At 55.4% G+C, this 26,669-nt stretch overlaps 2 protein-coding genes and 1 long non-coding RNA gene across 5 annotated transcripts in view; 2 read left to right on the plus strand and 1 right to left on the minus strand.

The window, feature by feature from the left end:
* The window catches only part of LOC309658378, a 201,766-nt gene that overhangs the window by 106,280 nt on the left and 68,817 nt on the right, over positions 1-26,669 (plus strand). The window lies entirely within an intron of this gene.
* Positions 2,898-14,664, plus strand: PIN1 (peptidylprolyl cis/trans isomerase, NIMA-interacting 1). The gene is made up of 4 exons (XM_082456850.1): positions 2,898-3,049; positions 5,057-5,269; positions 13,007-13,117; positions 14,049-14,664. Exons 1-4 carry the CDS (start codon positions 2,992-2,994, stop codon positions 14,156-14,158), a joined length of 492 nt encoding a protein of 163 aa, XP_082312976.1. The 5' UTR covers positions 2,898-2,991; the 3' UTR covers positions 14,159-14,664.
* Positions 18,541-26,669, minus strand: part of OLFM2 (olfactomedin 2) — a 61,382-nt gene continuing 53,253 nt past the window's right edge. For 2 of the 3 annotated variants that reach the window (XM_082456823.1, XM_082456822.1), the window contains exons 2-6: positions 23,842-23,991; positions 21,929-22,075; positions 21,466-21,685; positions 21,023-21,129; positions 18,541-19,715 (exon numbers count right to left, since the gene is read on the minus strand). In XM_082456823.1, the coding sequence (XP_082312949.1) occupies positions 19,038-19,715; positions 21,023-21,129; positions 21,466-21,685; positions 21,929-22,075; positions 23,842-23,991 (1,302 nt within the window). In that variant the 3' untranslated portion in view covers positions 18,541-19,037. Of the gene's footprint in view, positions 19,716-21,022; positions 21,130-21,465; positions 21,686-21,928; positions 22,083-23,841; positions 23,992-26,669 lie in introns of those variants that run through there. The other variant, XM_082456824.1, reaches the window with a different exon arrangement.

The raw sequence follows: 26,669 nt of genomic DNA on the forward strand, positions 1-26,669 counted from the left end.
TTTCAGTTAGTTGTAGAAGGAAAGAGAGAAATAAGAAATCACCCACCCTTGCATCACCGTAGTAACAATTGCTGTAGGCAAGATGCAAAAATTGGTGGGCAAAAGTTTAAGCAGAAGTAGGGTATTTGCACAGTCTCAAAAGTATCTCTCCCAAAAGTAGTTATTCATTACAAAGGGGAAAATAGTTCAGATACTGCCCTAACCAAGTGATCAAAAACATCACAACTGTGAGAGGCAGCTTCTAAGATGGCCCCTAATGATCTCATGTAGTCATACCCTTGTGTGATCCCCTCCTCTTGAGTATAGGGTAGATCTAACTTCTGACAAACAGAATATGGCATAAGTGATGGTATATCACTTCTGAGATTGGATTGTGAAGAGACTGGTTTCTGTCTTGCTTGCTCTCTTGCTCATTGATGAAAGCCAGATGCCAGGTTGTGAGCTGCCTTACTGGCCCCCAGCCAATAGCCAGTGAAGAACTTGTGGTCCTCAGTCCAGTATCCTGTTAGCAACTGAATCGTGCTAGCAACCGTATGAGGGAGCTTGGAAGCAGATCCTATCCAGTTAAGCCTTCAGATAAGACCACAGACGCCCTTGCTGACACCAGCTAAACTGTACTGGAAACTGAGATGGCAAATGTTAATCCACTAAATTGTGGGGTAATTTGTTATGCAGCAGTTGAAACCCTAATACTACCAGTAATACATTGCAACATCATTGATCACCCAGTATGATGCACTGAGAAGGGCATATCATCTCTGTGGTATGCCTCCCAATAATGCATAACCTCAATCTAATCATGAGAAAATACCAGACAAACCCCATCATGACCAAACATCAGAATGAGAGACATTCTACTCTACAAAAGTATCAAGAGCATGAAAGACAAGGAAAGACCTAGAAATTGACATATATTGGAGGAGACTAAGGAGACATGACAATGTAGATCCTGGAACATACAAAGGATATTAGTGGGAAAACTGGGGAAATTCTTTTAAAGTCTAGTTTAGTTAATAGTATTGTACCAATGTTGATTTCTTAGTTTTGATCATTATTCTGTGGCAGAATTTCTCAGTTTTGGCACTGTTGACGTTTTGGGTGGATAATTGTGCATTATAGGATGTTCAGTAACATACGCAGCCTCTACCCACTAAATGCAAGTAGCATCTCCTTTCCTCCATTTGTGACAATCAAAAATGTCTTAAAACATTGCCAAATGTCCCTTGGGGAACAAAATCACCCCTAGCTGAGAGCCTCTGTTCTATTATGTAAGATGCTAATATAAGGGAAGGCTGGGTGAAGGACATAGAAAACTATACTACTTTTGCAGCTCTGCCCTAAGTCTAAAATTATCTTTTAAAAAGTATTATTACTACTGTGCTCATATATGCTTGTAAAAAAGAATCAAAATGTTATATTAGAACTTAAGTTCCCATTTCTTCCTTCACCTGAATCACCAGTGTTAGTCATTAACATATTTGAATAAATCCAGAAATTTTCTGTGATATAAAGCTATAGTTTTTACACAATTGAGATAATTATACATACTCTAATAATACACATAATTAAATTAATTTTTGTTGATTTTTTTTTTGGTTTTGTTATGCTTTCATACATACTATAATTGCTACACTGTACTGTGACTTGCTTTTTTTTTCACCCAGCAACACATATCCTTGCTATGGACCAGACATTGTTTTTGAGTGCTTTATATAGATTAACTCACTTAATCTTTACATCAAAGGTATTTATGAGATATGTATTTATCTTACCCTCATTTTGCAGATGGAGAAGCTGAAGTGCAGAAGTTAAGTAATTTGTTCAAGGTCATAGCAAATGGTAGAGCCAGGCTTTGAACCCAAAGTAATCTGGCTCCTGAGTGCTGTTAACCTTCAACCCCCATCCTGCCTCTATAATTTGTCATAGACATGTTTCCCTGTGTTTCATGTCATTGCACCTCATTCTTTTTAACGATTATGTAAGGGTCTATGCTATAGATGAACTGTAGTTGAACTCTTCCCTGTTGGTGTCTTGACTCCCATGTCTATCTCTAGCCCTAGGTCTCCAACCACCTCCCCAGTGTCCCACGAGTGCCACAGACTTAATTTTAAATTGACTCATTCAACTATACTTAAATAAAAAATAAATTAAAAAAATAAATTGACTCAAACTGAGCTCATCATCCTCCCACCCGCGCCTCCCATGTTGTCCCATCTGAATGGCAATGCCAACACCCACTGGTCACCCAGGACGGAGGCAGAAGCCAGACTGGGAGGGAATAGGTGAAGTAAAGTAGACTCCAACGGAAGTGTAAGGTGTTTGGGTCAGTAGCATAGGGAAAGAGACTTGCACAAAAAATTAAAAGGAGGTGGGCTAGCTTTGGACATCTGGAGGAAACAGGTGGGAAGAGGGAGGATGGAGGAGCCAAATTTAGGCTTCTGGGTTCCTAGCTGTTCATCACCAAGGTAACTGCGTTGCTATGGCAACAGCAAAGGCAGCGCAGCCTCTGCCAAGAACCTTCTCTGCTGCAGTTACCTCCACACAAACCAGACACTTCCGCATGGGGAGCTGCGGCCCTCCGGGTACGGCTTAGGAAGGCGGGAATTGCTGCTGCAGTAGCCAATCAGATGAGCTCTGCGGCGAAGGACGCAAAGGAGAGGTGAGGACTTCTTTGAAGCTCGGCAAAGGGCGTTGACAAGGAGGGCTCGTGTCCCTTTCCCACCACTTAGGGGCCGAGGAAAGGAGGAGGGCGGGGCCTGGGTGAGGCCGACCGGGGGCGGGGCCCAGGTAAAACCGTGGGAGGTCCCGCCCACCCCCGCTTCTGCTCAATAGGAAGCCAGAGAGCCCGTCCGGACAGTTGGGGTGCCCAATGAGTGTCGTCGCCAGACCCCGGTGCGGGGCGGGCCCAGCCAATCGGCAGCGGCGGTGGGCAGGCGCGGGCGGCAGAGGCGGTGCGGCGGAGGCGGAGCGGGCTCTGCGGCAGGAGGGAAGATGGCGGACGAGGAGAAGCTGCCGCCCGGCTGGGAGAAGCGCATGAGCCGCAGCTCAGGTGCCGTAGGGGTCGGGGCTGGGGCGGGGCCGCGAGGGCCCGCGGAAGCAGGGCTCGAGCTCGCCCCTTGGGCGCGGCGCCGCCGCTCGATTGCCGTGGGGTCTTGGCTCCTCCGCGTAGTCCCAGGGTGACGGCCCGGCTCACCCCGTGAGGGCTGCGAGCCTGAGGAGTGGGGAACCCTGAGGAAACTGAGGCAAGGGGCGGGGCCGGAGAGGCCCCTCGCACTGCCGGGGTGGTAGGGGGACGATGATCCCTCGGCACTCCCTCAGGGATGTTCCTGGCCCTGCCGATCTGACTGACACCTTTCGTTCGGCCTAATGCACTTGACGTCCGGGGAGAAGGTCTTTGCACCCCGCTGGGCCCAGGGGGCACCCCTGGGGGAGGACACCCCAACCCCATGCTCAGGGCGGGGCCCCAGGGTTGCTCGGCCTCGGGTCCACAACCTCCTACTGCTAACATGCCTGCTGCCATCCATACCTAATTCTGAGTTTGCGATATCCGCCCGGTGGTATTCTGCCTGAGAACATCCCCCCGTGCTCCGGGACCCGATTTAAGGCTTTTCCCCCAATAATAATGTCAATAATAGGGCACGTTTATCTCAGTGCCAAGCATTGTGCCAAGCGTTTTAGGTGTTTTCTTTCTCTGAATGGCTGCAATTCTGGAAGGTAGGTAGTTATTACTCCCATTTTGCAGGTCAGGAAACTGAGGCCAGAAAACTGAAGGAACTCGCTCAAGGTCATTCATTTCAGGGGGTGGGGGCTGGGTTAGAATCCAGTCAGTCTGACTCCACAGCCCCCTGCCCTTGTTACTGCAAACCACTGAGATACACTGAGGTCCAGTGTTTCACTCCGCCGGACCAGAGCTCACAGTAATCACAGTCGCAGAAAGAATTCCGATTTATTGAACGCCAGGAGCTCTGGTGAGCACTTTGCATACATCATCATCAGCTCTCCACATTAACCCCATGAGGTTTGATGTCCTTATTCTCTCACCTCACCCCCACTTTTCAGGTGAGAAAACTGAGGTTCAGGGAGATGGAGCCCATTGCCAAGGTTTTAGAGGCAGTCAGTGGCTCAGCTGTCACCCACCCTGCTGCAGCCCTGGCCTGTGGCTGTGACCTGCAGCATAAAGCTGATGCTCTGCCCAGTTCTGGGCCCCCACTCCCTCCATTTCTTCCCAGTTCAACCCTAACAGTGTTCCCCGTGGGTGACATCCAGCCCTTCACAATGGTGGGCACAAGTCCTCCACGTAACCCAGGCAAACTCTCCGCCCCTGGAACGACACCCTATCTCTACTGGGTCCTACTTCAAGCTTCTTGTTTGCGGCCCTCACTCCATGCTCCTTAGTCTCTGGGTAACATCTGGTCCCAGTAATGCTGGCCCCCAGTTCTGCAGCAGAGTACACTGGGTAGGGGAAAAGAGCAGAGCTTTTGTGTCTGACGCACATGGGTACAGTTCCTGCCTCCCCCATATGTGCCTGGAGCAGAGTAAACACCAGGAAATGTTGCTTAGTTTTGTGGTCTATAAAATGGACATAATAGTTGCTACCACACTCCTAATGTGTGCCAGGTGCTATCCTAAGCACGTTACAGATATGAACTCATACAGCCCTTACAGCAACCCTTCAGGCAGGTATTGCTGTTATCTCCATTTTACAGGTGAGAAAACCGAGGCCCAGGGAAGGTTGATCATACAGTGAGTGAGTGGCAGAGTGGCAGATCTGAACAGGCGGTCTGGCTGCTGAGTGCACGCTTGGAACCTTTCTTCCTCACCTGGGGTTATTTTCCCCCTTGAAGTTATGAATGACTGAAGTTATAACGTGGTCTTATTGCTTGTTTGGTGTCTGTCTGCCCCCACCTAGAATGTTAGCTCCCTAAGGCCTCGTGGCACTGGTGGACAGCAGTGGGTTGGCTGAATGGAGGCATCTCATTGGCCAGTCCCTTATCACGGCCTCACGGTGGTGTCCTCTGAGCAGGTCGCAGCTGAATTCCACTCCCCCCTCTTCCAGGCCGGGTGTACTACTTCAATCACATCACTAACGCCAGCCAGTGGGAGCGGCCGAGTGGCAATAGCACTGGCGGCGGCAAAAATGGACAAGGGGAGCCCGCCAGGGTCCGCTGCTCACACCTGCTGGTCAAGCACAGCCAGTCACGGCGGCCCTCGTCCTGGCGGCAGGAGAAGATCACCCGGACCAAGGAGGAGGCTCTGGAGCTGATCAATGGTGAGCACAAGTGGAGACAGGGTCTGGGGGGGGCAGGTCCCTCTCCCCAGGGGCCAGACTGGGCTTGTAGAAATCATGCCAGACCCTCTACCCCACCTTGCTCAGCTGTCAGCTGTGGCCTTGACAGACCTGGAAGTGCCTGTACATGACACGAGCCTGCCTCTCACGGCTGCCTCTCCTTTTCCTCTCCAGCTGGTATTTGAGGGTGAGCCAGGGTAGGTGGGGAGGACCCAACCTTGGGGCCCGCAGACCTGGGTTCAGACGGTAGCCATGCCACTATAAGCTCCTTGACTTTGGGGCATTCACGTCACTTCCTTGAGACTCAGTTTTCACCTCTGTAAAATGGGCATCATATACCTGCCTCCAAGGGCCATCGTGAAAACTCAGTGAGATGAGAAAGTGCGTGGCACACAGTGGGTCCTCGTTCAGTGGGAGCTATCCTTGATAGTAGTATCATCAAGCAGGGTCCTGGGGCACGTGTATGGATGGGTCAGGAGGGAAGCTGGAAAGGTAGAATCGGTGAATTAACTCTGCCCTGAAGGAGAAGGCTGTTCCTCGTTCTGTTCTGTGTTTCCTCCACAGTCTAGAGCAGCAGTCGGTAGGCAAACTTTTTCTGAAAAGGCCAGATGGTAAATATTTTAGGTTTTGCGGACCATACAGTCTCTGTCAGCTCTGCTTGGTAACTCCATAGCAGCCATAGATGACATGTAAACAGATGGGCGTGGCTGTGTGCCAATAAAACTTTATTTACAAAAACAGCAGGATTTGACCCGTGGGACATAGTTCGCAGCACCCTGGTCTAGAGCTGTCCAGTGTGGCCACCACCACCTACATGTGGTTATTTCCATTTAAATTAATTAAATTTAAGTCATATTAAAGATTGGGTCCTCAGTCACACTGGCCACACTGTTCAGTAGCCATAGGTGGCTAGTGGCTGCCATCTCGGACAGCACAGATAGGGAATGTTTCCATCCTTGCAGGAAGTTCTGTTGGACAGTGCTGGTCTGGATCACACGTGTGCTTTCATCATCCACTCAGCCTCTCTCACCAGAGATCCCAGACCCCTCCCGGGCCCTCCAACCCCACATAACCCGTCTCTCTCCCATGCCCAAATAGCCTGAGTGCCCATCCAGCTCTGCCAGGTCCTGGCTGTGTGACCTTGAGCATGTTACTTAACATCTCAGAGCCTCAATCTTTTCACTTGTAAAATTAGCGTTATGATAATAGGACCCACTGTATAGGGTAGCTGAGAAGACTCCGACCTAATGCAGTAAAGCATGAATAACAGCCTTGGCATCTAGTAAATGTTCTGTGATTGCTGGTGGCTATTATGATGGGTGTTATTAGCACAGCCCTGGCATAATCAGTCCATATTGGCTGTTGTTTTGCTATGACATCACTGGTCCGGTACTTGGCCGGTGGGATTTTTTTTTTTTTTTTTTTTAGTTAGTTATTTATTTCTGGTTGCGTTGGGTCTTCATTGCTGCGCGCGGGCTTTCTCTAGTTGCAGCGAGCGGAGGCTACTCTTCGTTGCAGTGTGCGGGCTTCTCATTGTGGTGGCTTCTCTTGTGGCGGAGCACGGGCTCTAGGTGCGTGGGCTTTAGTAGTTGTGGCACACGGGCTTAGTTGCTCTGCGGCGTGTGGGATCTTCCCGGACCAGGGATCAAACCCATGTCCCCTGCATTGGCAGGTGGATTCTTAACCACTGCGCCACCAGGGAAGTCCCTGGCCCGTGGGATATTACTTAAACACACCTATACCCACACCTACACCCCCCACACAGTGTCTGGCACCTGCTAAATGGCACCTCTTAGTCTCCTACCTCCCAGCCTTGTAGAGCAGAGCCAAGTTCTTGCACAGAATCTTGAAGGCAGATTCAAAGAGCTCACCTCCTGAGCTACACCTACACCTACACCCCCCATATAGTGTCTGGCACCTGCTAAATGGCACCTCTTAGCCTCCTACCTCCCAGCCTTGTAGAGCAGAGCCAAGTTCTTGCACAGAATCTTGAAGGCAGATTCAAAGAGCTCACCTCCTGGACTCCATGAGGGCAGGGACTGGATCTGTCTCTTTCCCCACTGTATTCCTGCCACCCAACACAAAGCCTGGCCCACGGCAGCGCCCGCAGCCTGGTTTCCTGAATCAGGAGGAAGCGAGAAGGACCCCTGGCAGAGGAAGCGGCAGAAATGAAGGCCTGTGGCTCGGCTGTAGGTAGGACTCGGGGGAAGGCTGTGGAGGGGACTGAAGAGGGATGAGACCCCTCAAGGGCAGGTCCCAGCCACGTGGAGGACGGCCCAGAGTGAGGCCAAGAGTTCGGGTCCTTTCCCAGAGACAGCAGGAAACACATGGCCACGTGTGACTGGGAGGGGGGCCCTGTGGCGCTGGCTTTTAGGAGAGAGCCGTGTGGCTGGAGGGTGACAGGCCAAGAAAGCCAGAAGGCCCAGGGCCCAGACTGGCTGGACCAGCGGTGAGCTGTGAGCAATGAGCGGGGTCTGGCGGCCCCAGGGGAAGCGGACGTGGCAGGAAACCCAGAGGAATCACGAGATGACCTCTTGGGTCCTCCTAGCTCCTACAGGGGTCCCTGTTCTGAGGCTTCCGAACCACATGAGACTGAGCAAGGGGTGATGGGCACTTGGAGATTGAGCAGCTGGAGGCGCCATCACTGGTTGAGGGGATTGGGAAGAGGCACAGTCTGGGGAGGGACTCACTAAATCTGAGGGTCTGAGGAAGAGACGTTGGCAAGGCAACCGTGAGAGGACCTGGATTCCGCAGAGCAGCAGGCCAGAGACAGAAGCCCTTGCGGCAGTCCTGGCCAGAGACGGCAGGTGGACATGGGGATATCTGAGCATCACGTGGAAGGAAAGCTGTTGGGCCCTGGGGACTGCCTGGGGGTGGCAGGTGAGGGTGCCCCCCAACCCAGCTCTAGGATGGACGGGGATGTGTCTGGTGGGGCTCACACTGCAGTGGGAGCCTGGGGGTGCTGAGGTCAGCCTGGGTCTTGGGAAGGGGTGTCTGGGGGTGTGCCCAGTAAGCAGCTGGGCCCTGGGGCCTGGCCTTAAGTCAGTGCACACTCGGGAGTGTTAGCAGGGGTCCGACATGCCTGCGTGTGCCAGAGGGCCTGGTGGAAGCTGTGGGAGGAATCGCAACTAGAAACACTGTGACTTGAACTTGGGGCAGGTAGGAAGCAGGTAGAGTAGATTCTAGAGAGATTTAGGAGGCAGAATCGGGAGGATGGGGTGATGGATTAGAGGGACAGGGGTGGGGTAAGGTCAGAACCAGTGTGGCCCAGCCCTGGAGTCACACAGAGATGGATCTTGGTGCCAGCGGCGTAGCTTCCAGCAAGTGTCTTTACTCTCAGAGCCTCAGTTGCCTCATCTGTAGGATGGGGACCGGGTGGCCGTGAAGGTCCAGGGGCCACAGCCGGCAGCTGAACGCTCAGCAGAGCAGTGGGCTCAGTGCCGGCCGCTTGCTGTCTACACAGCAGAGCCTCGACCCCAGTCATTTAGGAGTGTGTGCTGGGGACCATGGTCTGGACAAGGCTTCCGCCTACCAAGAGCTCCCTGCTGCTTCCCCATGGCCCATGGGTGGAGCTCTGGGCCAGGACGCGGGAGGCCTGGTGGGTTTAGCGTGCAGACCCTCCAGTGACCTTGGCCCGTGGTTTTATTCAGTGTCCTGAGATGGGGCTGAGGCAGGCCCCCTCGGGGGTCCTGACGAGGGTGCAGTGAGATGGCCCGGGCCATGGTGCGCTCGGTAACCAGACACTCGTGTGCCACATCAGCAAGCTTTGGGCGCCTGGGCTTGGTTTTCTCTTTCGTGAAAGTGGATGTTGTTCCCCCCTCCCCTGTTCTCGTCAAGGGCTTGTTCCACGTGATAAAGAGATCAGGATTTGGGCGGCCCACTCTGCAGCCGGCAGCCTGGGTCCATCAGTTCGCTTTTAGGTCCTGTGCTCCCCGGTTACCCCGAGGGGACAGGCTGCCGGCAGTGTGTCCACATTTTCTGCTGAGGCTCCTTTTCCCAGTGCTGGCTCCTCTGCAGCTGCTGGGCTGCGGCCACAGGCTTGTCAGGGATCTGGGGACCGGCTGCCTGTCATTGCCAGTGTCCTTGTGTAAGGAAGCCAGGCCGTGGAGAAGCCCTCCCTGCCTACTCCCATCCCTCCATCCCCACATGCCCAGGGCCTGAGGGTCCCAGGGAGGCCCTGAAGTGAGCAGCAGTCCCCCTACGTGTAACTGTCACATTGGAAGGTTAGGGCTTCAATATATGAATTCTGGAGGGACATAAACATTCAACCCGTATTATTTATGGACTGACAGCTAGTAATTGTCAGGGGCTCACTCTGCACCAGGCACTGTTCTGGCAGTAATTCCTTTACCCTTCACAGCAGCCCTCCAAGGTCAGAGCTGATAATTAGCCCATTTTACAGACCAGGCAAGTGAAGCTCCAAGAGACAAAGTCACGTACCAGGGTCGCAGAGCTCAGGATCGGTAGAGCTGGCATCCGAACACAGTAGTTGGGGTCCACAAGCCACCCTGCTCTGCCTCAGCTGCCCCGTTGGGTGAGGGTTAGATGGATGCTGTCTGGGTAGGGGGTGTTGCCGGTCGGGTGAGGCAGGGCATTGCTGGGAACAGCCCAGGGTGTCTGGTTTGCACTTCCTTTCTTGCCTCCTCTGTAGCATTTGAGCCTGAGCTTCACAGAAAAAAGGCATGAGATTCCAGCATTTCCGTCTGCAGAGCCCAGTGGTGGATCCCTCTCTCTCCTTCCCCGTGGCCTGTTTCTGTCTCATTTATTCACGAATTCCTTCAACATTAGTGAACACCTGTTCAGTGCACAGCACGGGGAGCTGGGGACACAGCAGTGAGCAAGGCCGACCTGGTCCCTCTCCTCCCCGTATGAGGCGGCAACAGACGCACAAACAGGAAAGGGGTAAATGCAGGGCCCAGGGAGGCATCTCGCCTAGTGGGGCCTTGGGAGACTCCTGGGTGAGACCAGAGGACAGCAGATGAGCTTCGGGTGGGAAGAGACGATTAAACAAAGTTTAAGCAAAGGCTGAGAGGTGGGGGTGTGGGGGGGGGCAAGACCGGGCAGGACACCATGGGGCGTGTAAGACTGAGCTGAGGGGACACAGGGGGTTCTGAATGTAGCCTTGCATCTTGACTTGTGGCCAGACCCCTGAAGGTCAGCTTTTGAAAGGGAAGCTCAGGAAGGAAGTGTTGTTTCTTTAAACAAAATCATTTCAGGTTCCCATCCAAGCAGAATATTTTCTGAGAGAGTTGGCTGGTCAGAGGAAGATTTGGGTGCTATGAACTATGGGGGACACGGGAATTCTTTGGCATTCCAGTGGTTAGGACTCCGCTTTCACTGCCGAGGGCCTAGTGAACTAAGATCCCACAAGCCATGCGGCTGGCCAAAAAAAAACCCCAAAAAAACAAACAAACAAAAAACTATGCGGGGGCAAAAGCTTGGCTTTTATTCAGTCTTTAGGCTGCTGTTGCTTGCACACATACACTGTGTGCGCACCTTGGCCAGGCCGCCTAGTCTCGGGGGTTCCCTGCCACTGTGCCCACAGCTCCAGCTGCTGGAGGATGCAGCAGGGGAGTGCTTGTACCGGGCTCAGGGCTGGGCCCGACTCCCCAAGTGCTGGGCGTGTGCAGCAGCGCCCCCCACGGTACCTGGAGGCGGGCAGGTGCACTGGGGGGCACTGTGCACTCAGGATCCCCTGGCCGCTGTTACTGAGGTCCAGACAGAAGAGAGAGGAGATATCTTGGTGCCGCCCGGGTGAGGCCGAGGACGCAACCAGAATCCAGGGAGAGGAGGAGGTAGAGGCAGGGTATCCTAGTGACATCCGGTTCAGATCGCAGTCACCCATGAATGCGTCTGGCACAGGGGGACCGCCTACCTGGCAGCCCCAGGGCGGCGTCGGGAGCACAGCAGAGCATTACGGCAGAAGCCGCTGCAGCATGCGAGCCGTCCACAGAGGGTGGGGCTTGTGGCGCATCCGACGGAGAGCCTGCCTGACCAGGCAGTGCATCATGGTGACGGCCGGCGCAGACTGCGGGGTGCAGGCGAGGAGGACCGGGGTGCGCAGGTCAGAGAGAAGTAGGGGCAGCCTCGTCACCGGCTGGCACAGCCCACACAGAAGGGGGGACAGAACGGTGACAGCAAGTGCCATTTGTCAAGGTGTCTGTCTGTGCCAGGCACTGTGCTGCGGGTCACTGTGGCCTGCTGGCAATGACTGACAGTTGAGGCTCAGAAGCAAAGGGACGGTCAGGACAGGACGAGAGTGACAGGGACACGGGGGAGGCAGGGGCTACCGGGACAGCCGTGGAAGCAGCCGAGCAGGTCAGATACCGGGACACGCAGTTGCTGCTGTGACATGCAGTGAGACGGGGGTGGGCCGGGAGTGATAGGTGTGCTGTCACCGTCGTTCCAGGGAGATAGATGGATAACAGTGACATTGAGGTCAGACGGGAGTCGGAGGCCCATGGGCCGAGGGGAGGTTTGCACCAGCCGAGCATTAGGCAGATGGCCTGGCTGCGTGTCTGGGCCTCAGAGCACCAGGTAGATTAATCCGCAGTGTCCCTGCGGTGCTCAGACAGGTACCAGGCGTGTCACAGCCTCGTTTAGGTCAGACAGGAGCAACGGCTAGAGGTGTCACCATGGAGTTCAGAAACCCACCGGTGGGTGTGACGGGGTACCCCTCACATCCAGCGTGGGCTGGTGTCCCATCGCTAAGCTGGGGGGGCGGTGCATGGTCCCAGGTCCCCCCGGGGGCCTCAGGGATAATGCCCCCCAGGAGAGTGGCTGTCAGGGAAGCCGTGTAGGCCTAGCTCGAGGCAAGGGGCTGTCCGGTGGTGGTCTGGGGAGGACAGGATGGGTTCTCGCTCCAAGGGCTCCTGCCTGGACTCAGGAGGGTGGCTGGCGGCCCTTCCCTACCCCACACACGCAGGGTCTGTGAGAGTCCCACAGGTGCTCGGTGCTGCCCCCCTGGCGCCCTCTGCTGGGAGCCCTTCCCCTCAGTCATCCTTTTCCTGCCCTCCCATCAGCCCAGCCTCCCTGTCCCTCCGGGGAGAATTGGTACCCAATGGGGACAGTTTGGGCTGCACAGAGGGTGAATCTGGTGCGCTACCAGCACACCCTGCTGTCTCTGGGGCGCAGTCTGTGGGAATGACGCGTGTCCCTTCCCGAGCCCCAGCTAGGCCACCACTGGGTCTCCACAAAGCCCCAGTAAGCGGCCCTGGCCTTCCTCACACTTTGAACAGATGAGACAACTGAGGCCCATGGGCTGAGGACCCAGCCGTCTCCTGTGGCAGAGTTGGGCTGGTGCCCTGGCCTCCTGCCTTTCTCCTAGAAGCCTGTAGAAAACTTTCCACTGGGGCTTCCACCACTGCCCTGGGGCTCTTGGGGAACCCCTGGGTCCCAGTGTCCCTTTTAAACTTCTGTCCTGTCTTCTGCTGTGCTGCCCAACAGGGCCTGGGGGCAGATTTTCTCTCAGAGTATGTGTGAGGGTAGGAAGAGGCCGTGCTCTGTTCATTGTATGTTACTGAGTGTGTGTCGGGTGGGGAGTGACAGAGCTGGCGGTATAGGGATGGGACGTGAGACCAGCTGGCTGTTGCGGTCACCACAGGGTCACGGTGTGCATGCACGTGAAAAGCACTTTCTGAGTGGAGTGCCGCCCTCCCTGGAGCCCTCTGCCCCGCCCCAGCCCTGATGGGGAGGTCTCCCTGTGTGTCCCCCTCGCAGGCTACATCCAGAAGATTAAGTCGGGAGAAGAGGACTTTGAATCTCTGGCCTCACAGTTCAGCGACTGCAGCTCCGCCAAGGCCAGGGGAGACCTGGGTGCCTTCAGCAGAGGTGCGCGAGGAATGGGCACCACCAAACCCCGGCAGGACCCTCTGACCCACCAACGCCCGCCCACCTCCTAGAGATCGGGAGGGGTAACGCCTGCCGCATGTGCCTTTGGAGTCCACCAGGTGGCAGCAAAGTCCCTCCCTCAGGCTTCAGAGGCCGCCCTGCTGGGGGTGGTGGCCGCAGAGCCTTCTCCCCAGTGACATTCTCTTTTGGGGTGGGGAGTCCATCCGTGTGTCTCTCTGCTCAGTTGTCCCCATCACGGACCCCCCAAGGTGGGTACTTGCTGCCATTTTCCTCTCCTCCTGTTGGAGGTGTAAGGCTGGGGCCCCTTAGAGCCCCAGGGCATGTCCCCCAGCATCCCCTGCCCCGCCCTCATGGGTGGGGAAACCAGGGGTGAGGGGAGGAGGGGGTCAGATCAGCAACCCCGAGTTCAGGCCTCTCCAGCTGGGGCTGTGGAAAAGGGAGGAGCGGAGGGAGCCAGGCCTCCGCCTCCTTCCCACTCCATCCCTGGGGTCTACAGAGCATCAGGGAGGGGCCCAGGATGGGGCGAGGGGTGTCGGGGAGCCAGCAAGGGTCTGTGGACCGCCTGCCCACCCCAGGAGGCAGGGGAGACAGACAGTGTGGCAGGGGCTGGGGACCGGCGCAGGGAGACCAGTTCATGCCTAGAACGCATCTTTACGTGCATGGCAGAGACCGCAGCTCTGCCCTCATCCCTCACGCTGTCCTCAGCCTTCCCGGGGCCTCGCTGATTGCCCTGCCGCCCTCAGCTGGGCCCCACTCGCCGCTGTGACCGGGCCATAAACCACGTGACGGATGAGTCCAAATGAGTGCCCGGGGGTGCAGGTGGGAGCCCCATCTGCCCGCCCTGCCTGGTCCTGGCCTGCAGCCCGGGTCTTGACCCCCCACCTGCCATCCCTCATGCTTCCTTCCCCAGGTCAGATGCAGAAGCCATTTGAAGACGCCTCCTTTGCACTGCGGGCAGGGGAGATGAGCGGGCCCGTGTTCACGGATTCTGGCATCCACATCATCCTGCGCACGGAGTGAGGGGTGTGGACGGCCCAGGCCTGCCACGCACGCCCCCCGCCCGCCCGGGCTGAGTGCGGGAGAGGGTGGCTGGGTGCGCACGCGCCGCTCCCTGCTGCCGCTGACCAGTGCGTTCCCCTCCCTGCTCGTGTCACACAGTATTTATTGATCCCAAAATGGCTGGGAGGGGGGCTCTTCACCACCGGGGCTCCCTGCCAGACTCCCCTCCCCTTTAGGAATTGACTTCAGAAGGGCGCAGGGTGGAGAGGCTCGCAGGACTTCCAGATCCAAGGGCTGGGGGTGACCTGTCCCAGAGAGAAGGCCTGGTTAGCTGAGCCGCCCCCTGTGTCCCCCCAGGTCCAGGACGGGGGCAGGAGGGCCTTGAGTTGTTTCTGGTGTTGCCACCTGCCTGTATTCAGTTGCAAAAAGCAAATGCTCCGCCTGGGGCCCAGGCTGCTGCTGCTTGGGGGCCCTCTCTAAGCAGCAGTGCAGCCCCGTCCCCAGCCTCGATTAAACCTGGAACCACTGTTCTGCTGTCCCTGTCTCTCATTTCCTCCCTGCGGAGGTGAGTGGGGCGCGGTTGGGGGAGCGATCATCCCCCACCATCCCCGGCGTCCAGGTGTCCAGGCCGCCTCTCCTCGCGGAGGAGCCGCTCCTCTTGCTGGGCTTGGGGGCATCCTAGCGGCAGCCGGGCTCTCGGGGACGTGGAGCCGTGCTCAGCGCCAGCGGCCCTCACACCTGGGTGTTCAAGGACGTCCTGGCACACGAGGGCCCTGACCCCCCAGCTCTGGATTCAGCAGGTCGGGTGGAGCAGGGCATCCTCGGGGAGCCAGATTGAAGCCCCCGTGCCCTGGGTGCTCTCGCCGCCCCCCTCCCACCAACTCCCTCCACGCACGCGGGCCACTTGAGTTAGAATGAGCTACGCCCAGCACCCTGAGGCCTGCTTCCCTGTCACCACGAGCGCTCTGGCAGATTGTGCTTGGGTCCTGCGGCCTCTGCAGACGCTGTTACCATGGCCGCAGGGGGCCTGCCTGGTGGGGGGGCCCTGCCAGGCGCCTCAGAGAGCAGGGGTCCTGCCCCGCCCTCTGGGGGAGGGGCTGTCGTGGAGCAGAGGGAATCCTGTGGCACATGGGGGTGGGGGGGGGCGTACTCTTCCTCCTCTTCAGGTGGGGGGCTGGGGTGCGGCCCACCTCTTGTCCATCACCTCCTCGTAGCTGCCCTGGGGCCAGGGCCTGGGCTGGGGGCTCAGGTCGGTCAGGAGGTTTGCGGAGCTGCTGAGAGGCGGTTAGGCCTGGTCTGCCCGCCTACTTCACGGGGACCAGCCCGGGGCGGGGGCGGGTGGCCGGCTAGCGGGGCTTGGGCACCTGAGGAAAATAAAGCCCTGCCTGGCCTGACGCCAGGGAACACCCTGCCCCCCGCCCCCCGTCCCCGCCGAAGCTGAGTCTCTGATAAAAGCCCGAGTCTCAAACAGCCACCTGGGCCGACTCCCATCTGGCCAGCTTCTGGAGCCATCGCTCTCTGCCTGCCGCCTGCCAGAGCGTTTGTCATTAGGCAGGTTTAATGAATTTCCTCTCAGCTCCGGAGGGCTGGGGAGAGCCGGCTGGGCGGCTGCGCCTCCAGGCAGAATCCTCTGCCACCACCCGTGGAGGCCACAAGGCAGGCAGCAACCCTGCCGTCTGCGCCAACCGTTCTGCGGTGTCGGGGGAGCCATTGCACCCCTCCAGGTCCAAAGGAGCCTCTGGGAAGGATCGGAAACGAGCACTTGGGGGCGGGAGGGTTTTCAGGGTCCTGCTCCAAGGCACCACCTGAGGATGGGCCTGTGCCTCGCTCTCGGCACCAAAGGCCCGGGGAAGGTCTCCCTGGGCTCCCAGGCAGCTGAGATGCTGCCGGGGAAGGGAGGGTGCGGGGTGTGTGTGTGTGTGTGTGTGTGTGTGTGTGTGTGTGTGTGTGCGCGCGATTTTCCTGTGTGGGGCTGCCAGGGAAATTTTCCTTTTCTTTTGGCCAAGCCGCACAGTTTGGGGGATCTTAGGTCCCTGACCAGGGATCGAACCTGTGCCCCCTGCAGTGGAAGCACAGAGTCCTAACCAATGGACCGCCAGGGAAGTCCCAGGGAAATTTTCTCTGTGTCACTCCCTGTCACTTTGGGCATCCGTGTGTGTGTGTGTGCGCCCAAGCCTGCATGTGCCCACGTGACTAGTTGGCCTTAGGTGTGTGTCTGTCCTGTGTGACCCGGGGGTCCCCCCATCTGGACGTGACCACCTGCCTCCATGGACCTCCCTCTTCCTTTGTCTAGCTGTGCAGCGGCCAAAACCCAACACAGAAGAACGTTGCTCTTTGGTAAACATGCCCCCAGAGCCCACTCAGCATGCATGATTCAGGAGCTGTGGCTTCTGTCACCTGCTCCACACCCCTCCTGCCCAGAAGTGAGGCCCTAAATCCCAGGCCTTCAGCGTGGTGAGAGTATAGTCTTTGTCGCTGGTCTGGCACCTCCCGGCCCAAACTCTACCCAGGGGGCTGGTGTCCACTCTTTTGCCGTTTTCACCAGCTCAGGCTTCTGTGGCCACAGAGCAGGGCTAGAGCCAGTTGCTTCAACTCGGGGTAACATGGGTATTGCCACGGGATGGGCTAGAAAGCTTCCCCGATGTAGCCAGATACACATCCACAAAAGGGGAAGTCAGGGTAAGCAGTAGGCAGCCTAGGACACACGCAGATGACACGCAACCCTCGCCTGGGTCCAGGGGCAGTGGGTTATTACTCCTTCCCAACCTTGGTTGGAACAAAAGCCACCAACCCAAAAGTATGAGGAGGGCTGGGCCTGCCTGTGTGTGTGTGTTTGTGTGTGTGTGTGTGTGTGAAAGAGAGAAGGGGCGCCTGTGGGCATCTGTGTGTGTGTGCGTGTGTGTGTGTGTGTGTGTGTGTGTGAAAGAGAGAAGGGGCGCCTGTGGGCATCTGTCTGATGCCCAATACAGATTGGAGGGTTGGGGTGCAGATGTTCTAGGTGCCCCCGCCCTGTGCCTGTTTTTTGTTTGTGTGTTTGTTTGTTGTTTTTGTGTGTGTGTGTGTGTTTGTTTTTTAAAAGCAGGTACAGAGCGAAGTGCCTCTCAAGGTGCTTATCCAGGAATCGATTCTCTTCAATGTCGAACTTGTTAATTTAAATGGAAATTAATTGCGTTTCTTGAAGATTTCTTTAAAAATTGGTTTTAAATGAGTGCATTAGGCAGTCGCATTTATTATTCATTGGTTTCATCGGCAATGCGGCCTCAGCGTCCCGAGTTCCGGGAGATGCCAGCACGGAGCGGAGATGATTTAATCAGGCCATTAATTAGAGACGGGGAGACAGGGAGGGAGGGTTCCTCCCAGAGGAGCAAGTTTGGCCTCCGTGGCCTCAGCAGGGGCGGGCGGGGGGGTTGTCTGGGCCGGTGGGGCTGTTTGCGCAATGTTTCTGCTGGAGATTTCGGGGGGGGGGCCGTGTGTTGGGGCCAACGCGGGGGTGGGGAGTGGTCAGCACTACCTTTGTTCCCGGCCACAGCTTCAGAGGCGACTGTCTCCCCCGTCTCCTTGCAGTGTGTCACCCAGGCTACCAAAGATCTGGTTAAAATAAAGCCTTCATTTTGTTTTTCCCCTTCTGTGACCCCCTCCCACCCCACCTTAGTCACACTGCCAAGGTTCCTGAGGACTTGGCCTGTGCTTACTTCAGTCTCTTCCCCACGCGCTCACACACCCCTTCCCTTCCTGTCTCTGATACTTGCTAGCTTTGCCCGTCCTTCCCCTCCAGGAGCTCCAGGCCCCATGTCGGTCCCCATGTCAGGGACTATCCCTGCCCAAGCCCTGGCACGGGGCGTGGGTGTGTCCAGCAGAAGGGCCCCATGAGCTTTCAGTCTTGCTATATTTTTTATCAGCTAACTCAGAACAGGTGCAACTCATACAAAATGATTTTGATGTTACAAAGCAAAAAGAGAAGAAAAAGGAAAAATTCTGTGTGCTACCCTCTCATACCCATATTCTTAAAAGCAGCCAGATTGTTAAAAAAACCCATTTTAAAAGTTGCCAGGTGGGTCAATGATGCACCTGTGTGATCAGTGAGTGAAAAAAAAAAGAAAATAACAGGACAAAGAATATTATTCATTTGAGGCCAGTCTTCATCGTTGTGATAGAGTTCTTGGTTATTTGGATCATGTTGTTTGGATCAATTGAAACAACTTTGGATTGGGTATCCTCACCTGTCTTCCCAAAGGGCTCGCCCTGCCATGGCCCTCGCCCACCCACCCCCCGGGCTGGGCTTACCTGCCCCTGTTCACAAAGCTTGTGGCCTGGGACAAGGGGACCCAGCTGGGATGGGCCTCCAGGCTCACCCTCCCCCTTGCCTCTTCTGCCCCTTCCAGACACACACAGCAGCTGAAGCATCAAATGTCAAAGGTCCCGTTTATTCCAGCAACCCGGAAAGAAAAAGTGTAAATAAAAAAAGAAGCATCCGTGCACTCAACTCCTCGGGTCGGGAGGCAGGGACATGGAGCGAGGAGGAGGAGGAGGAGGAGGAGGAGGAGGGGGTGGGACGCGAAGAGGGAAGGGAGGGAGGGAAGAGAGACAGGCAGAGATAGAGAGCTGGAGAGTCAGATCGATCAAAAGATAGAGAGGCCTCAATAAAAAGAAAGAGCGAAGTATCAAAATCAGAGATCAGTAAAGAAGAGACAATACTGAGAAAACGCACTGACAGAAATACAGAAGCGGAGAATGAAAGCTGGGCGCAAAGGTGGAGAGAGAAAAAACAGTACAGGAGGGGAGAGGGAGAGAGAGAGAGAGAGAGGGCAGGACAGAGACAGAAAGATAAACTTGGAGGGACACAGGCGGAGGAGAAAGGGCTCCCGTGGCCCTCGCGTGGCTGCGTGAGCGACGGCGGCCCCTAGGGGCCCCCAGCGGTGCTGATGACGTGGAAGAGGGTGACATTGTAGAGCACCTGGTGGCCATTGTTCCAGGTGTAGAGGGCCCGTTCGCGGGGGTTGTAATCCAGCATGGAGATGTGGGAGTACTGGTTGTGGAAGGGCACGTCTGTGTACTCATAGCTGGACGTGTTGGTGAAGTAGGCGAAGTAGACCTTGGCCCCGGCCAGGTGGGAGTTGGTCACGTAGAGCACGCCACAGATCATGAAGGCCTCGCCGGCGCTGCGCTTGGGGTAGCCGGTGTCCCAGGACCGCACGACCTCGAGGGTGTGCGGGTCCAGCCGGCTGACCACGATGTTGCCTGCATTCTGGTTGGTGGTGTACACGGCCCAGAGCCCGCTCTCGTCCACCATGAAGTCCATGTCCGAGAAGCCACCCCAGGAGTAGGGGAAGGTGTTATTGTAGCCGGCCCCAGGGAGACTCCTCTGCACCAGCACAGAACGCGAGCGGAAGTGGTACTTGACCACCACGTTGCTCTGGTACTTGTTGTAGAACAGGGAGCCGTTGTACACCACGTGGCCCGTGCCTGCCCACGGCTGGGGCAGCAGGTGCTGGATAAAGTTCTGGCCTTTGATGAAGTCTCCCAGAGTGTGGAACTCCAGGACCCGCCGGCCCTTGTAATAGCCATCCATGTACCAGACCTGCAAGAGATCCGCTGGTCACTGGTGGACCACCACCGATGACCCAAAGGTCCCAGCGGCCACTCAGGAATCATATGGTCACTAGGGATCAACAGTCACTAAGTGGTCATTACTCAGTCATGGGATGTCCAGTGACCTTTCATGACCTCCCAGTGACTGGGATCATTTGGTCGGGGAGTGCTATTGGTCTCAGACACTCAGAGGACAGTGCTTGATCCCCAAGAATCGGGGAAACTGCAGTCCCCGGTGACTCACTGGGCCTAGGAGTGCACTGGTCATTGGATATGGGATGGCTACTGGTCATTAGGCTGCCCTTGGGCGGTAAGAGGTCACGTGCATCCATTGCCCGTGGGTAATTCCTGTAACCACGAGGTGACCGGCATGAACGCAGCATCCTCTCCGTCAACATCTTTCGCTGTCACCATGGTATTAGCATTTGTGAGTGCCCTTACTCGCGCTGGTTATTGGGCAAAGCATCCTAAAAACTGTAACGCTGATGTTATCATAACCGTTTTGAAGATAAGGAAAATTGAGGCTCAGAGACATTAAGGAACCTGCCCAAGTTTCCCAGCTAAGAATTGGTGGAAGCGGGATATAACTCCAAGTCTGATTTCTTTTTTTTTTTTTTTTTTGGTGCCTCGTGGCTTGCGGGATCTTAGTTCCCCGACCAGGGACTGAACCCATGCCCCAGCAGTGGAAGCACCAATCCTAACCACTGGACCACCAGGGAATTCCCCCCAAACCCAAGCTCTTAACCCCTTGGTTGAACCACCAGGATGCCTGGGAGACCAGTGATCACAGTGGGGCACTGGCTATTTGCTGCCTCTACTCTGTGACACTCAGTGGCTGCCCAGTGACCAACGTCCGTCACTAGGACAGTCACTAGGCAGTTCATAGATGGTTCCTGTGGATCAGAGGTGATAGGCAATTGTGACCATGGTGGCCACCGGAAGTTTAAAGGTCACTGAGTGGTGCTGGTAGGTCCTAGTCCTTGGGAAGGCACTGGTCACTGGTGGTTACTTTGCGGTCAGTGGTCACTGGGAGCTGGTCATTAGTACTAATAAGCATTAGTCTCTATACAGTCATTGGAGGTCAGCTGACTTATGGATTCACAGGGCTGGAAAGTCCTTGGTCACTTGGTGGTAGCTAGACAGTCAGGGGGAGGTCCAAGGGCCCTGGAGACCCTAGGACACTCCGCCCTACAAGATAATCATCGATGTGGAATCGCTTGGCACCTAGGGCCAGCCACAGGCTATGTCTCCTCCCCAGTATAGGTTCTGACCCCTGGCGTGGGCACAGTCACTCACCCGGCTATCCGCACTGGGGGCCATCGTGTCAGTCATCCAGGAGCCGAAGCGGGACCCCATGGCCCGAACGGTGATGGGGTTACTGACCCCCGTCAGCTTCCCACAGCCTGGGAGGCAGGAACAGGGGTGGATGAGAGCGGAGGATGGGAAGAGCGCAAGGGAGGCAGGGCAAGGATGAGGTAGTGAGAGCAAACTGAAGAGCTGGGAACAGGGCTGAGGAAGGATCCAGAAATCTGGTCCCAAGGTGGAGTTAGGTTGGGGGTGAGGGACTGAAAGTGTAGGGTCAGGAGTATTTCCAGCTTCTGGGTCTATTTTTGGCCTTGGGTAGGGAGGTCAAGGGTCAAAGTTTCGAAGTTAGAGGTCAAAAGCATGCCCTGGGCACACAGAGGGTTTTGGGGGTTGGGTGTGGAGGCCAGGGGTCAAGATCAAGCAGCAAGGCATACCCAGCTTCTGGGCACAGGCGTGGAGCCGGGCCTCCAGCGCCATCACCCGCTGCTGCAGGTCCTCGTATCCGTAGGCGCCCATCTCCTCCTGGATGGCTGCGAGGCTGCCGGAGAGATTCCTCACCTCCTCCCGCAGGCGCACAATGGTCCTCATGTCCGCCTTATACTGCTCCAGGACCGAGCTCAGGGGCAACAGCTCCGTCATCCTGCCCTTCAGCTCCTGCTCCCAAGGTGGAACCATTGCTGATCCCAACCCCTGACCAGTGACCCAGACCTGAGCCCGACCTTCAACCCACAACTTCCCCCCTTATCTCTGATGCACACCTGACCCAGCCCACAGTGGACCCTAGATCTGGGCCAGCCAACACTCGGTCCTTCCCAGATGTGACCTCCATGCTGGGAAATAATGGGCACCAATCCCAATTCTTCTCTTGACCTCTGACCTGAACCCAGAAGGACCCACCTGGAAGCTCTTGGCCGAGAGGGACCCGTCGGCTGCCCGGAGCCTCGCATCCAGGCTCCGCATGAGGGTCTCCATGCTTCGCACGTACTGGAGGTCACGGTACGTCCGCAACTCAAGGACCTCCATGGACTGGGAGACGTTCTGAACCTAGGAACTGGGAGGGTTAGGGAGAGCCACACTCCTGTCCCTGTCCCCGGGATGCCACACACAAGACCTGGAGGGGCCAGAGGCCAGACAAACACCCCACCAACCTTCTCCTCCCAACCTTACCAGCAACCTGAGCTCCCAATGGCATGCCCAATCCATCCATTGGCTACTAGTCTGGCCACCACCACCTCCCAGCTCTCCCCTCCTCCCTGCTCTCCCTGCCTCCACTCTCGTCCCCAGCAGTCAAGTCTCCATAGAGCAGCCAGACAGAGCTTTTTCTTTTTTTTTTTGGCCACACTGCGAGGCGTGTGGGATCTTAGTTCCCCGACCAGGGATCGAACCCGGGCCCCCTGCAGTGGAAGCGTGGAGTCTTAACTGCTGGACCACCAGGGAAGTCCCGAGAGGGAGTTTTTCAAAAGGAAGATTGGATCACCTTCCCCTGCAGACCCTGCGAGCTGGTCCTGCCCCTTTGCCTGCCTACTCGCCGTGTTCATCCACCGCGACCACCAGCCCGACTTCGCTCACATAGATTTGAAGCGTCTTCCCTCCTCAGGGCCTTTGCACTTGCTGATCTCTCTACCTGGAGCGCTGTTCCCTTTGTCTTCGCCGCTGTCTCCTCCTGATCCTTCACATCTCAACTCCAGCATCACCTCCTCAGAGTGGCCTTCCCTGATCACCCTGCCTTAAGCAGCCACTCACCCTCTCCCCCTTATGTGGTTATTTTCTTTCCAGCTATGACTACTACCTGGAACATTCTTATTCATCTGTCTCCTTTAGGTGGGATCCTCAGAGGCAGACCCAGTGTCTGGCTTGTCCACAGCTGAATGTTCAGTAAATACTAGATGCTCAATAAATACCTTTAGGCTAAATGAGGGAACTGAACTTCCCCTTGCCCTGACCTCTCCTAATCCAGACCGACGGCCCCCTAGCTCCCACCTCCACTTGGCTAAGTTGAGTTCCTCCCGGCCAAGGTGAACTCAGAGGCAACGCTGGATGCTTGTTGAAATACACAGACTTTCCTGAACCATCGTTCACGTGACACTTGGAAGTTCTCAGAAAGCCAAGCGCCTGATACCCATCCTGGATGCCACAAAACATTTTTACGGTCATGGTCAACAATCAGGGGACACCACATGGCCATTCTGCACTGCTGGGGAAAGCAGTTCCGGTGTCACGGGCAGGGCAGGATCCTACAGAGTTAATGGGTGGAAGACTCCTGTGCCAACAAGGGTCTCTTCTGTCCTCAGCTTCCTCCTCTACAGGATGGCGGTGGGAAGTTGCTAGTCTCTTTCAACACTGACATCAGAGGTGACTAATGGGCAATTCAGCTGGGTAGTGGCAAGGGACAGCAGTCGGCCTCTAAAGGGCACCGAAATATCCTTGGGAATGTATTGAATGGGGACCAGTTTATATCAACCACAATCAGAAGGGGAAGGCATCTTTATGTAAGTCTCTTGGGATGGAGGGTGAGACCCTTCTTAGCAGGTGAGTCTGGCTGAGTGCGTGGTGGGGCCAGAGCTCACGCACCGAAGACTCAGATGCTGCCACTGGGGTTCTCTTTCCCTGTCTCCACACAGCGCTCAGCTTCTCCTCCAAAGAAAGCACTAAACAGATACTGACCGAAATATCCACCTGGAGGGGAACCAGGTTATGCACCAGTTCTGAATAATCTGCATGGCTAGATCTGGCCCCGGCTGACCTGGATGGGGGCAGAGGGCAGGGTGGGAATTGGGAGATTTTCACAAGGGAACCTGGAAGGTTCTTACCTTCTCCATCAGCTGCCGTAGCTCCCGGCTCCGGCCATCGCGGGAGCAGGTGCTCTGCGCGGGGATCACGGCCGTGCAGATGCATTTTCCGTCGGGAGCCTGGGCCGAGGTGTACAGCTGCCAGCCTTCCTCTGGGCTTTGGAAGAGGGTCTGCGGGGAGGTCGGGGTCAGAGAGTGGGAACCCAATGGGGGAATCACCCCATCACTCCTGGGAGAGAAAGGGGGCCCCGGAGAGATGACAGACGTCTTTTGCTGGACCCTCGGAATGTGCCAGACCATGTGCTAAGTGCCAGACGTGTGTGATCTCAATCCCTCCTCCGGGAGACCCATTTTACAGATGATAAGACTGAGGTATGAGAGGTGAAGGAACATGGCAAGGAATTGTGGGATTTGAGCCCTTCCAAAGAGGGGAATTCATTCTCTCAAACGCATGCAACAATGCCTCCATAACCACCATTAGAACATAGACCCAGACTCCTACCGACCCTCAAACCTGAACCTTCCTCTCTGCTTCTCAACCCACAGTGACAGATGGGCTCTGGATATATCTTGGGGGCCACTAAGCACAACTCTACTATTGTCATTCCCCCTTCCCCCAACCCCTGTTCCTGAGAAGAGGCAGGGTGATGGCCAAAGGGTGACAGACTCCTTGCAGAGACCTCCAAGCCCTTGACTAGAAGGCGTCACTTTTAGACTCCTCCTAAACTAAACTTCCAGTCAGTTGATGCTGCTCAGATAATTCAGGGATCAATTATGGCTGTGCTTCCCAAACCATGCTCCTTGGAACCCTGGCAATCTTACCAGGCATGCTGGGAAGAGGGTACTCTGAGGTCAAATATGTTTGTGCATTGCTGAGTGAAACGAGTTTCTTTCTTTTTTTTTTTTTTTTTGGCCACGCTGCACGGCTTGAGGGCTCTTAGTTCCCCGATCAGGGATCAAACCCGGGCCCTCAGCAGTGAAAGAACAGAGCCCCAACCACTGGGCCACCAGGGAATTCCTGAAACGAGTTTCTTTAATGCAGGACTTATCAGAACCTTTGAAATGCTCATGTTCATCAGGGAACTGACGCTGGTTGTTCAAGTTTTTAAGGGATGTGTGTGTCCTATGGCTCATGTTCATCAGAGCCATAATTTTCCAAAAGTATTAGAAAATATCTAGTGAGTGCCTATTCTATGCCAGACATGGGTCCGGGATAGGGACTAGGAAGAGAGAGACGAAGAAAGCATATCGATTGCTGCCCCTGGATGTGGAGGAGACAGACATGAATTATGGAATCCCGCCATTACTTCTAGAACTATATGCTGCAGTGAATGCTACAAAGAAAGTACAGAGATTAACAGACCCTCCCAGGCTGAGGGTCTCAGAGGAGGTGCCCCAGGGAAGGGACAAGTAAGCTGAACTTGAGGGATGAGTGAGCCAGGAGAAGGGGAGAGAGGAAGGGACACTTTTGGCACACAAATTCTGACCAATATCTGGAGGGATTGGAGAAACATTGTTCAAAAAGCATTGAATCCCCACTGGATGGAACGTGTTGGGCCCCCAGATCAGGCCCCCTTGAGCTTCCCCAGAACGTACTGGAATCAGTCACAAGTCCCAGTCTTTTTGTTTTTAATCAGGGCATGGTGGTCTCATTTGTTCAACAAATATTTGTTAAGCTCCTACTGTGTGTCAGGCTCTGTTCTGGATATTGAAAACATAGTAAACAAAACACAAACACAAAAGCTCCTCTAGGAGTTACATTAAAGTGGAGAGCAACAGAAATAAACAAATAAGTTAACACCAAGTATTTAAAGGGTGATGAGTGCCATAGAGAGAAGTAAAGCAGGGAAGAAATGATGGAGGATGCTAGGGTTGGGGGGTGGTTAGAGATTGCAGTTTTATGGGCCCTGGGAAGGGCTTAATGAGAAGGTGTCATTTGAGTAAAGACCTGAAGGAGGTGAGGGAGGAGCCATGAGGATATCTGGGGAAAGATGTTCCAGGCAGAGAGAACAGCAAGTGCAAAGGCCCTGAGGCCGGACCATGCCTGGTATGTTTGGGAAACATGGAGGAGGCTAGTACGGCTAGAACAGAGTCACCGAGGGGGAGATTGTGTGTGGAGTGGGGGAGATGAGGACAGGGATGGGACAGGACAGCATGTGCAGGGCCTTGTGGACCATGGGGAGGACATTGATTTTTACTCTGAGTGAGGTAGGAGCCAAGGAGGGTTCTGTGCATAGGATGGACAGGACCTGACCCAGGTGTTCACAAGCGCCCCCTGGCGGCTGTGGGGGGAACAGACTGTGGGTGTGGGGTGGCAAGGGTGGGAAACCAGGGCAGAGGTGACTGCAAGAGTCCAGGCAAGCGATGATGGGTGGAAACCGAGGAGATGGGAAGTAGAAGATGCTGGTCCTATCCAGAATGCATTCCTAAGACAGGGAAGAAAGTCTGATAAAACCCCAAGTGTTTTACAGAGAAACAAAGCTTCACCATCATGGATCATTTGCACAGCCGCTACTTATCACCCCGCAGAGGCTGTTCCCATGAGCTGTAGCAGAGATAAGCCAGGCTGTGAGTTATGAGCAATCCCAGAGACTCCAGCTGCTAGCCCACCTTTTTCTCTCCCACTCAATAAAGTCTTTTATTTTTTTTTAAGCTTTTTGGAATGTGAACAAGTGATATCACTGTACAGATGAGCTTGACTCCTCCGTTAATTTATAAGAAAAAAATAAATAAACCATTCATAGATGCCATCTGAAACTATTGTAATTAGTCATTCTTTGAGCCTTATGTACACACTTCGGAGGTTGAGGGAACCCCCTCTTTACAAGTCCATGTTTCCCCGGTGGAGG

This window comes from Balaenoptera physalus, assembly GCF_965194825.1.
Source record: "Balaenoptera physalus genome assembly, chromosome: 3".
In the NCBI taxonomy this organism is placed as follows: Eukaryota; Metazoa; Chordata; class Mammalia; order Artiodactyla; family Balaenopteridae; genus Balaenoptera; species Balaenoptera physalus.